Genomic DNA, 12,025 nt, shown 5'->3' with positions numbered 1-12,025 from the left:
TTATTATGAGTCATTAAGTCAAAGTCCCATTTGGACTTTTTGAAAGAAAATAAAATATATTTATTATCGAGTCAATGTGTCTTCACAAGACCAAGTTGGCCCTCCAGATGGACAAGTCGTCCAACCCATAAGTTGTGTCTCTTCATATGGTCGAACAAATATATATTGGCACTTTGGCTCCACATTTTGGTAATCACTTCGATTTTCTGTGAAAGCAAGAGAGAAAAGACCAGAGAAGTAAAAGGAAGGAGAAAGAGATCTAAGGAGAAAAGAAGCGGACTGTTTTGCCCTAATTCTGTCAACACATGTGAAGTACCTGCGGTTTTTCAGAAGCTGTTTCAGGGCCCAAAATTTCAGGGGAAGAATTTTCAGGGGATGACAACAATTCAGAAATTTGACCATCTTTGACTTTATTGACTTTGACTTGGTGGAGGAAACTTGGAGGAGGGCTGACCTGGGTTCATTGTGACAGTCTTGGTGTTGGTGTTGGGTCTTGGATATTTCACTCTGATCTGATTCTATAAGAAGATGATTGTTTGGGTTTTCCCCCTTGTGGGAAGCATCATGATGATATAAGCATCATGATGATATGAGCATGGGAAGCATAATGATGCATGATGATATGAGCATGAACAACATAATGATGAATGAGATCATGAGCATGGGCAACTTGATGATGAATAAGACCATGGAAGATGCAATAGGATGAGCAACATGAAGATTAGAGCAGCTCAGTCATCAAGGTCCAACACATGTGACAATACGGCAAGGTGTCACATGGTAATGTGCAACAAATAGACGAGATGCAGCACTATGATAGGTGAACGAGTCACCTTAGAGAATCAAGTGAAGCAATATGTCTTCAACTAATCTCATGCCGATATCAAAAGTTAAAGTGATTGAATTCTATTGTAAATGTATCATCTCTCTCACTTTCTCTGTTGAACTTTGAAGAACATAAAAGAAGAATTGATCAAGGGCTTCCCCACATTGGGGTTTGTCCCTGGCTAGCGCCACATCTTGTGTCCTCTTGTCTTGGCTTGTCTTCTGCGTTTATATTTATGTTCTATCTGCAGTTTACTTTATGCTGATGTGATTGCTATTGTGGAAAAGAAATTGAATTAAATTGCTCTAGCATAGAACATACCTAAAATTAACATGGGATCAGAGCTGAGGTGAAGACAATGCCCAAGCAAGAGTGAAAGAGCAATCACCAAAGACAATAGGGACAAGACAAAAGGATCAATGGGTTCCACATCTCTCTTCTAAGTTCACAAAGGGTGAAGTCGAAGCAGAACATATTATCAGAATGGCGTAGCGGAAGTTTCTGATGGCCCATATAAAGATCACTTCATTGGGAAGTTCAGATCTAAGGGTGGAAGGAAGGGTGGATGCCTTGGTTGCAATAAGTTTGGCCATTATATGAAGGAGTGTCCGAAGGTAATGCAGGTCATCAAGGAAATGGTAGACTCTTCAAAGAAAGCAAGGAACAACGGATCACTTTTATGCACCTGATCGCAAGAGGAACCTGGTGTCCATCTCGGAAATGGAAGTCAAAGGTTTCAGGGTGGCACTCATCGATGGAAAGGTACGTGTTTGGAAATAGAATTTTCAAAGATGTTTTTGAGTTCAGGGTTGTATCAAATTGCAGGAAGTCCACTGGGGACCATGTCCATTGTCACGTAGCACCGAAGGTCTGTGAGTCAGATGGTGACAGGGATGCCTGAATTCAAAAGGAGCATGAAAGTACATGTCTGAGATGTACCGAAGGAAAATCTTACAAGGGGACCATTCCCCTCATGTAGCAGGTCCACAGGTCTGGAACAACCCAAGGGGTTTGAGATTGATAATTAGGAATCTCACATATGCAGGTGGAAGAAAGCCCTCTATGGCTTGAAGCAAAACACCCCGGGCATAGTATGAGAGGATCAACAGCTGTCTGATAATGCTGAGATTCACTAAGAGTGAAACGGATCCAAACCATCCGAAGGTTGTGGATGATAGACCTCTCATACCAGGACCTTATGAGGACGACCTACTTCTAACAGGTGCAGACCCTTTCATTTGCAGAAGTAAGAGGGAATTGGATTCCATATGTGGAATGGTGAACTGCAAGCCTATGACTACCTCGAGGATCTTAACTTTTAGAAGTTATATGGTAGTGATGTCGGACCAGATTTGGGAAATGCCTCTGAATCTCATAAACTCATTCGTGTTGATGTTTTTGGTGAACTTCCGTCCGGACATGTTTTGTAGTTAGCATGGTGAGCTCATATTTGGTTGAACCTCACTGGATTGGTACCAAGAATCTTCTGAGATGTTTTCGGGGCACAATCTCTCATGGATTGAGATACACTGCCGGAAATATGAAACTGCATGATTATTCAAATGCTAATTGGGCAGGCAGTGTGGAGGATCACTAGAGTACTTCTTAGTGCTAGTTCTCTTTGGATTCTGCTTCGATATCATGGATGAGTAGGAAGCAGAAGTCGGTTGTTATAATCACCGCTGAGACCGGATACATATCTACGAGTATGATCTCGTATGAAGCTGCCTGGTTGGGGAAGCTCTTCAAGTGAGCTGTTTGTACCACTGTGATTCTCTGTGACAACTAGAGGTGGGATTCGATTATTGAGGAATCCCATATTCAACGATTGCTCCAACATATAGACATTAGATACCACCTTATCTAGGATATGGTGAGTCTATGAGCAAGGAAGCTCCATTGCTATGAGATGATGTACAGGTCGCTACACTTTGTCTAAGTCCCGGGGGAAATATCAAATCTGTGATTTTCCCGAACGACTTGGAGTCGTCAAGAGACCTTTGTACAAGGGTCCTACATGTTGTATATATTGAGCTCTGGGAGCTCTAGGGGCTTGTGGTTCTTACTGGAGCAATATACGACCATATGGTGATTCACCCTCCCCTGGTGGTGCGCACTGGGACAGGATGATTCGCTCTCCTGTGGACAGGATGATTCGTTCTCTTGTGGGACAAGATGATTTGCTCTCTTGTGGGACAGGATGATTCGCTCTCTTGTGGACAGGATGATTAATTCTCCTATGAGGTCTGGATGATGTGTTCTCCATGACGATTGTGTAGCAGGATGATTAATTCTCCTGTGAGGTCTGGATGATGTGTTCTCCATGACAATTGTGTAGTAGGGTGATTAGTTCTCCTGAGGCCTGGATGATGTGTTCTCCATGGCAATTGTGTAGCAAGATGATTAGTTCTCCTGTGAGGACAAGATTGATTAAGTTCTCCTGTCGAGGCATCCTACCCATGTAGTCTGGGACTCATGGGAGGTACCTCTCATGTGATCACTGAGCAGGGAAATGAGGATAGGGACCATAGTAGTACTGATGGACGCATCACTGTATCTACCGTACTCCGTATGCTAAGATGACCTTCATTGATCTGGGATCAATGATACTGGTCTGGGACTAGTGTTAGGAGTTGTACCCACTATGACACTGACTTCGGGTCGGTTGAGGACTAGTTTGGGACTAGTGGTACATACTTTGAGACTGATTTCAAGTCAATAGTGTACTGGTTTGGGACCAGTGGTAGGAGTTGTACCTACTATGACACTGACTTCGGGTCGGTTTAGGACTGGTCTGGGACTAGTGGTACACACTCTGAGACTGACTTCGGGTCAGTGGAGAATGGTATGACACATTCTCGATCAATTCTTCTTCTTCATGGTTCAACAGAGCTAAGTTGAGCAGAGTAGAGCCAACAGAGCTGAGTAGAGCAGAGCAGAGCTGAGCAAAACCAACAGAGCTGAGCAGAGCAAAGCAAAGCCAGCAGAATTGAGTAGCGCAAAGCAGAGCTAGCAGAGCTGAGCAGAGCAGAGCAGAGTCAGCAGAGCCAACAGAGCAGAGCAGAGCCAACAGAGCAGAGTAGAGCCAACAAAGTTGAGCAGAGCCAACAGAGTCGAGCAGAGCCAACAGAGCTGAGCAGACCCAACAGAGCTGAGCGAATAGAGCTGAGCAGAGCTAGCAGAGCAGTGCAAGGCACTGATAGCAGAGATAGTACAATTGGACAATTGGACATATGGATCAGCGGATGGAGTTCTCCCTAGTTGAGAGGGAGTGTTAAAATTTGCAACTAGGGCCAAACTCTATGTGGGTCATATTATTTATGGTAGCTGATATTTTTATTGGATCCCTCTCATTGAGAGGTGTAGGGTTGATCTAAATAACATCCGATTTCGATAAGTATTTATGAAGTGATGAATTTATTTATGTTATGGACAAATTGTTAAGTTGGCCAGCAACCTACGTAGGCTCAGAAGCCCAACAGTCATGTCTATTCAACCTCTACGTTTTAGTATAAATAGAAGAGGACTTCAAGTCATTTCGACACACACTTGGATCTCTTCCTCTATGTACTTGTCTTTGGGTTTTAGTAGGAGGAGAGATCCTAAGGAAAAGCTGGAAAAGCCGGAATTACCGGAAAAGCCGGAATTGCCAGAAACGCCAGAATTGCAGGAACCTTCTCACCCATATTTTCATTAATACACATTAATATTTTTATTTTCGTAAGTTTAGACTTAGGAACTCACTAGAAATATTAATTATTTAAATAACTCCTCATTCGGGTGGAATTTCTCCAAACGATTTCTGAGTTCTGGAGATCTTATGTGTGCTAGCCCCTCGACAAAATTTCGGAGCTAGAGCACATCCGATGCTACCCAAAATCAACATGAAGCAGCTAAAAGAAAAAGAAAAAAGCATAATTGGCCACATTTAACAGGATATTATGCCAAAAAATGCAAAAGGTAGTCGAGACAAAATAATTAGCACGTGGGCAAAAGCCAATAAATAAGCTCTACTCCAATCCATTGTCATCTCTCTAGTTCCATAGGCCCTAGATGAGGCTCCTTTATCATTCAGGAACCCATGATTGTCCCAACCCCTGGAGGGCAATGAACTGCCCTACCTAAAAGGCAATAATCATTGCTATATCTTACATATCATGCTCATGTCCTTTGAGCCCCAAGCAGTGAATTAAAGAAAATTCATAAAAGGCAAATGGCATATAAAGAAAGGTGGAAAAATCAAGGTCAGGGAACCCCATGTACCACGATTTCTCCCTCCTACACATTACATACCCATGTGTGGGATTCCCCTTATCCAACTACACCTATGCTCCAATATGTGGCCCAAGGTTGCCCCTCTCATTCCCTATTCCATTCCAGTTATTTATCACTTGCCACCCCCATTAGAGGGATGTACCTTGGACATACTATCCCCTTTAAACGCTGAAACCGCCTAATAAGGTACTTGGTTAACCCCCTTTGGAGGTTGGAGACACTAGTATATGCCAAATCCCACTACGGAAGGGCATGCCATTATGAAGTGCCCACTTTGTTATCCATGATTTGTAAACTCTTTTACCTGATTATTTTAATGTCTGGTTGCACTGGAAGCCTAGGGGACGCATTGGATCTTATGCAGGATTACAGGTGGTTTCCATTCGGGTTTGGTCTCCCTATACGGGATCCTAACCCTAAGAGGTCTACATTGACACATATAGGGTGTGCATAGAGAGCCATTGGCCTCCACGGCAATAGACAACACTCCATAGATCTTCATCGATGCTCAGAGACTACTAGCGATCCACTTTTGGGATGATGGTAATATGCTTGGTAAATTATGCCTAGCTGGCCCCCACAGGAACCCCACAATCTTGGCAGGCATCCCAGGGCTTCTATGATGTCATGACAACATTCTTTCCACCACTCGGACCTTTGCAGGGGATCAACAAGCCTCTCCGATTCATATGGAGACCCATGGGGTCATTTATGTGCCCTCAGACCCACTAGGAGCACCACAGGTCTACTACTTGGAGAACAAGGGGTCATCCCCTTGTCCATAATATTCTGAGGAATTTATTCCTCATCATCTCACTTCAGGACATTATTAGGCCTTTGAGGCTTATTTATACATGTACATGACTCCACGACATGTACATATTATTATTTGGCCCCTTGTGAGGCTTACTTTTCCACTTGTGAGCTAGTTTGGTGGGCTTGTCACCAATAGGGGTTTCATTTGCACATTATTTTATCATTAGGGGCTAATGTAGGCCCATAGGCTAATTTGAACTCCTTAGGAGACTATATATTGATGTTAGGTACATTCATTTGGATCATCACTTGACTTGGGATCTCTCTAATCGTAGAGAACTTCACATTTTTTCTTTGGAGAATATTTTTTTGGAGATGGATGAATTTTGACGTATGGATTTGAGCTATTTTTCTTGTCTTGGAGCTTTGTCTTGCAAAGGAAATGTTGGTTGGATATATTCTATAATGTTGTAAGAAAATTTTGATGTTGTTATTCTTGTTGCTGCATACTGCTAGAATTAAGGCTAGTTGCTGCATAATTGAAATGTGGAATTAAGCATGTTTTAGCTAATTTAATGTATGGGCCAATGTTATATGAATGAAATGTCCTAGAGATTATTTGTCTCGATAAGCTTGCATCATTTTCTTTGAAGTATAAATGCTTGAAGGTCACTTTTCTTTTCTTTCTCTCAACATTGGATGAAGCTGAATTTCCGGGCCTCTTTGATCAAGAAACCAAGTCCTTACTCATCATCATCCTTGACTCCATATCCCCAAGTGAATTAGGCACTAATCCCTCAAAAAGGGTGATCATTTTAACCCTCTTTTTACCCTTTTCCCCATTTTCCCTAGGTCTAGCCCCATTAGGTCACCTAGGGCATCAATTTACCGGGAATTGACCCAAGGAAAAGTTTCGATCTCCTATAGGCTATTGCGCTGGTGGGTCACCGCCCTCTCGTCCAAATTTGTGGCAATTCTAACGGTGGAATCTCCGTGAATCCCAAGCTGTTAAAATTGGCAACTAGGGCCAAACTCCATGTGGGTCATATTATTTATGGCAGCTGATATTTTTATTGGATCCCTCTCATCGAGGGGTGTAGGATTGATCTAAAGATCATCCGATTCCGATAAGTATTTATGAATTTATGAATTTATTTATGTTATAAATCAAATTATCAAGTCGGCTAGCAACTTGAGTAGGCTCAGAAGTCCAATAGTAGTGTCTATTCATCATCTACGTTTTTAGTATAAATATAAAGGACTTGAAATCATTTGGGCACACACCTCTTCATGTGTAGTCTCATCCTCTCCACGTCTGGGTTTTTGGTGAAGGAGAGAGACAGCAAAGAGTGATACGCTGGTCTTCAAGTGATGCCCTAATTCCAGTCATGGAGAAGACATCAAGACGTAGATGAAGAAAGAGGCTCCCAACAACATGGAGCTCTAAAACACCGTGATGAACTATGGCCTTATGCAGCCCTAAACGCAGGTACCTATACGCTGTCTAAACAGTCCTAATAAAGGGTAACCGCAGTCAATAGAGGCTGTAATGTTCTCGGATCTGGCAGCGTAGATCAGAGCATAGAAGACTCCTTTTACACACAGTTCTTGAAGTCATTTATACGCAGGGCATAAAGATTAATACGCAGGTCATGAAGATCTATCCGCCACCTAGCCGCAGTAAGGGAAGGAATTTATATGCTGTAATGGAACCTCTGTACATACGCAGATATACATATGCACAACATGAAGACACTTATCACGCAGTCATGAAGAACTCACTCACTGTCTTGAAGACTGTTATATGCAAGGCATAGACCTTACACGCAGTTCATGGAGACACATAGTCATGGTCATAGAATGATAAACCTATGATCGTATCACAGTCTTCTAGACGCAGATTGACCAAGGCCATAATTCATGGAGGTATATATGCAGCAATCTAGCCACAGTCACCTAGCTACGGTCTTTATGATGCTTAACCGCAGTCAATAGAGGAGGCCTGTTTGATACAAGGGCTGTTAAGCTACAGCCAGGCTGTGTGGTAGGCCGCAGGCCATACCACCACAGCAAGGGATAGCGTGGGCAGTTTTGGAGTCTTGTTGTGCCTTAATCTTCAGCGTAATCACACCAGGAAAGGTTGCTGAGATTAAGGGTTGTTCGGATGACTGTTTGAGGACTACTGCAGCAATCTGAGGTGCCCTAACCAGTCACCTTCACAACAGCTGGGACAACAAGCTTAATGGAGCAGCATAATGATGCATGATGATATGAGTATCGGTAGCATGATGTATGAGATCATGGGCAACATAATGAGCAACATGATGTATGAGATCATGGAGCATGGACATCATCATGATGAATGAGATCATGAGCATGGGCAGCATAATGATCATGGGCAGCATGTTAGATGAGATCATGGGCAACATGATGCATGGGTAGCATGATGTATGAGATCATGGACACAAAGGGCAACATGATGATCAATAAGATCATGGACATAGGCAGCGTGATGATAATCATGATTAGTGCAGCATGGTGCCGTATGCAGTGGTGCAGCAAGTGGACCAGATGCAGCACGATTATAGGTGAAGGAGTCGCCATTAGAGAATCAATTGAAGCAACATGTCTTCAACTGATCTCATATAGATATAGAAAGTCAAAGTGTTGACTTTTGTTGTAAATGTACTATCTCTCTCTCTCTTTCTCTGCTGAACTATGAAGAACATAAAAGAAGAATTGATTAAGGGTTTACCCACATTGTGGGGTTTGTCCCTGGCTGGCGCCACATCTTGTGTCCTCTTGTCTTGGCTTGTCTTCTGTGATTTATATTTATGTTCTATTTGCAGTTTACCTTAATGCTAATGTGATTGCTAACTGTGAAAATTTAAATAAATTGCTCTAGCATAGAACATACCTAAAATTAACAGAAGCCCTAGTTCTAGGATCAAATTTTGCCTAGGGATCCCCAAGGTTAGACCTCAATAGGATCAATTCAACCTTTTGAAGTAAATATTCTTGTTTCGTCCTTTCTTTTCACCTTGTCCAGGATAGGAACATCATTGGTTGCTACATTCCATCCCCAAGCCTGGACCAGGTCCACTTGGCCCCATATGGTCAAACTTTTCAATAAAGATTATTTGTCAAGGACCATTTGGGAATCCAAGTTTCCCCAAGGATTATAGGGATTGAAAACCTTGTCTATAAGCCTATTCCTTCTCCCTCAACCCTCCTATCCTCACCCCTTACCCCTGGAGGACCAAGTCCCTTTCTTACAGAGCAAGCAAGTTCCATTCTTCGCTCCATCCTTGGGAAAGGGTTTCCAAGGTCACTTTCCACCTATCCATTGACATATACTTTACAAGTGATCCCTACACTATCGGGACTCCTCCCATCGATGAAAGTCCATAAAGAGCAAGGAGACTTAGTTGTGGTGACAATGGGCTAAGCCTCCACCGTTGCCCTTAACCAGCAGTTGCCTTCTTAGGAACCCCTTTTAGGTCCCCAACTGGTTTGAGTGGTAATAGGCTTTACATATACTTAATTGTAAAAGGTAGAAATATAATCTTTTATGCATTTTCAGCCACCTTTTTAGGGCTGATTTCTAGGGTTTCATAGTTGTTTATGCATTTTCAGCCATTGGAAAATTACTGCAACCTATTTCCTTGTTTACTCATTTAATATCCTTTGTTTATTTGTTGTTTATCATCATTTACGTGATATTTTTAATGTTGTAAATTATGCTTCTTGAAAACCCTAATTTATAACAAGAATTGGCAATTTGAATGTAGCACATGTTTGAGGTCTATTTGACCGTCTTTGGGACTATTTAAGCTGTGTAGGTTTAGCCATGGGTCTTTTGAACTAGTTACCTTGAATTATCTCTAATCTCACTCGAAGCTATATTTTATTGAACATTATCCTTGGGTGTTTATTTAGCAGAATCCTTGGTGGGTATTTTGGCCTAGGAGTTCTTGGGTTGTCTAATCTCTAAGACTTGCTGAGGAAGTCTCCCTTGTGGGGATAATATCTATCCATAGGACAACAGGAGAATAGTTACAAAGGTGATAGTGGTGGCTGATCCCTTGTTGCTCTTAATCAAGAGTGCGTAGTGAGACTTTTCTCTATGGTGCTCCGTTTTGTAGTAACAGGGCTCAAACACCTAAATTATAGTGATTTTTGTTATTTTGTTTCCTATTTCCACAATACACATTGTTTTGATATCTGTTCACTTTGTTAGCTATTACATTTATTATTTATCTTCAAAAGAGGATGTATCTTTCATTTTCTTTGCTGTTTGGAGTCCAATTAGCCCTTCTCCACTAGTGTTGTGATCATTTTAGTAAATTTGAAACTATCATTATGCTTGAATAAATTTCCAGCAGATTTATGCCATTTACTAAGGCACTCTTGAAAATTGTTGTGCTTTGTTGAGTTGCTTCATATATCTAGTACTAGATCTTACTTTGAAAAAATCAGAAGGCCTTTATCATGTTCCATTTGTTGATGGTCACTTTTGACTTGAGATACAATCATACTCTAATCTCATTATTAATCCCTTGATTGTTACTAGCTTAACACAATTAATACAATATCTAGACTCTTATATGCTATCAATTATTCTACATGATAAACATATCTTCTAAATGGAATGTACCATTGTAAGCCATGTTTGGTTGATTATGTAACATACCCTGTACTTGAAAAGAGATATAAATTAAGACGGGGTACCTTTAAAATAGTTGGAAACTTTAGTAGAAACTGTCTTCTTCCTTGTTTGCATTGGTTTTACTCTATTGTTTGATTCATTTTCACATAAGATTTAGTTTATGTTGATAAATTTATTTATTAAGCTATTTTATGTTAATTATTTGGCTTTTACATATGTTATATTCCTTGTGTGCTTGTGCCTTGTTGACAATATCTACTATCATCTTAGGTACCAAGAGTTCTATGAGTTTGGTGAACGCGATTTTATGTTAGAGGAGATATCAAATCTGCGGGACAAGGTGCTACTTTCTTCTTTTTTAAACTCATTAAGTTTTATTATATTTTTAACAAGTTTAAAATAGTTTAAAGAGTCTTTCTTGGCAATAATGTGTCAAAAGAAGAGTTGAATTCCTTTTCAAAGGATATGTGTTGCATTTCTTTATTCACCTAACATTCATGTAATTCAATAACATCTTTTATGGTTGCATTTAATCATTATCCAATCACAGATGAAGTAAATAATTTGGAAAGGGTAAACAAAGTCGTTTGCTTAGGGCCGTAGTTTATTGTTTCACTTCAGTCATAATTTTACATTTGCAATCTTGTAAAATGAGGAAACGTATAATGTGAGATGATATAATCTTTAAAAGGTTGTAGAACCGATCTAATAAAAGGATGCATGAGGAAGTGTGAGTATCACAGTTGGGCATCATCCTCAATACCAAAATGGGAGTTATTGTTGTAGACATGCTATGTTGGGGGTTTGAAGCAACTATAAGACTTAACCTTCTTTGGTTGTTTTTGAAGGAGAATTGAAATAAATAAGCAATCCTTGTGCTCCCATTTTGTATTTGATGTTTAGTGTTAACTCTCGGGTAACTTGTATTAGGCTTTACATTAATGTGGATTATGTAGCAAGCACATGTTTTTTATGTTAGTATTGTGTGCAATGACTTTTGGAAGCTGTTTAAAACCCTGCAAGCAGTTTATTCCTTTTGGTATCTTGTTAGAGGACCCCTAAGATAATCCACAAAATCACTTTTGGGGAACTGTTATGCCTCTTCTTACAAGGGTACATATATGCGTAGATTCAATCTTGGTATAACCCTTGTAGGCCAAAGGAATGCAAGTCTAAAGCTCAATAAAAGCCTTGTGGAATAATATTTATGTGAGAGTGTGTCTTAGATCCCTGATGTGTGGATGGTTAGGGCCAACCTTCTTAGCTTCATTTCCATGGTGCTTGGTTTTATAACATTGCTAACATCCCCTTGTTGGGCAGTAACTCCCTCCCTTGATGTCGATCCTTATAGCTTGGGTGGATCTAAGGACTTATGATTTACAGGACCACTTAGTGTCTAGCCTTGTAAAGGTGATTGCCTGTTGTGTGAAATTTCCTCAAATTGCAACAATTGGAAACTTATTCTTCTAATTGATTAAATATGCAGTTTATTTGCTACG

At 40.7% G+C, this 12,025-nt stretch overlaps 1 protein-coding gene across 1 annotated transcript in view; it reads left to right on the top strand.

Moving 5' to 3' along the window:
- The window catches only part of LOC149182457 (kinesin-like protein KIN-12D), a 303,163-nt gene extending 292,078 nt beyond the window's left edge, over positions 1-11,085 (top strand). The window contains exons 17-18 of the mRNA XM_089414561.1: positions 10,797-10,866; positions 11,077-11,085. Of these exons, the coding sequence (XP_089270687.1) occupies positions 10,797-10,866; positions 11,077-11,085 (79 nt within the window). The remainder of the gene's footprint in view (positions 1-10,796; positions 10,867-11,076) is intronic.
- Positions 11,086-12,025: the final 940 nt, after the last annotated feature.

Source organism: Pinus tabuliformis, chromosome 3_2 (genome assembly GCF_031772625.1).
Source record: "Pinus tabuliformis cultivar Carrire ecotype Pingquan chromosome 3_2, CPIR1, whole genome shotgun sequence".
Classification (NCBI taxonomy): domain Eukaryota; kingdom Viridiplantae; phylum Streptophyta; class Pinopsida; order Pinales; family Pinaceae; genus Pinus; species Pinus tabuliformis.
Note: the sequence above shows the minus strand (reverse complement) of the source record. Positions and strands in the feature narration are given on the sequence as shown.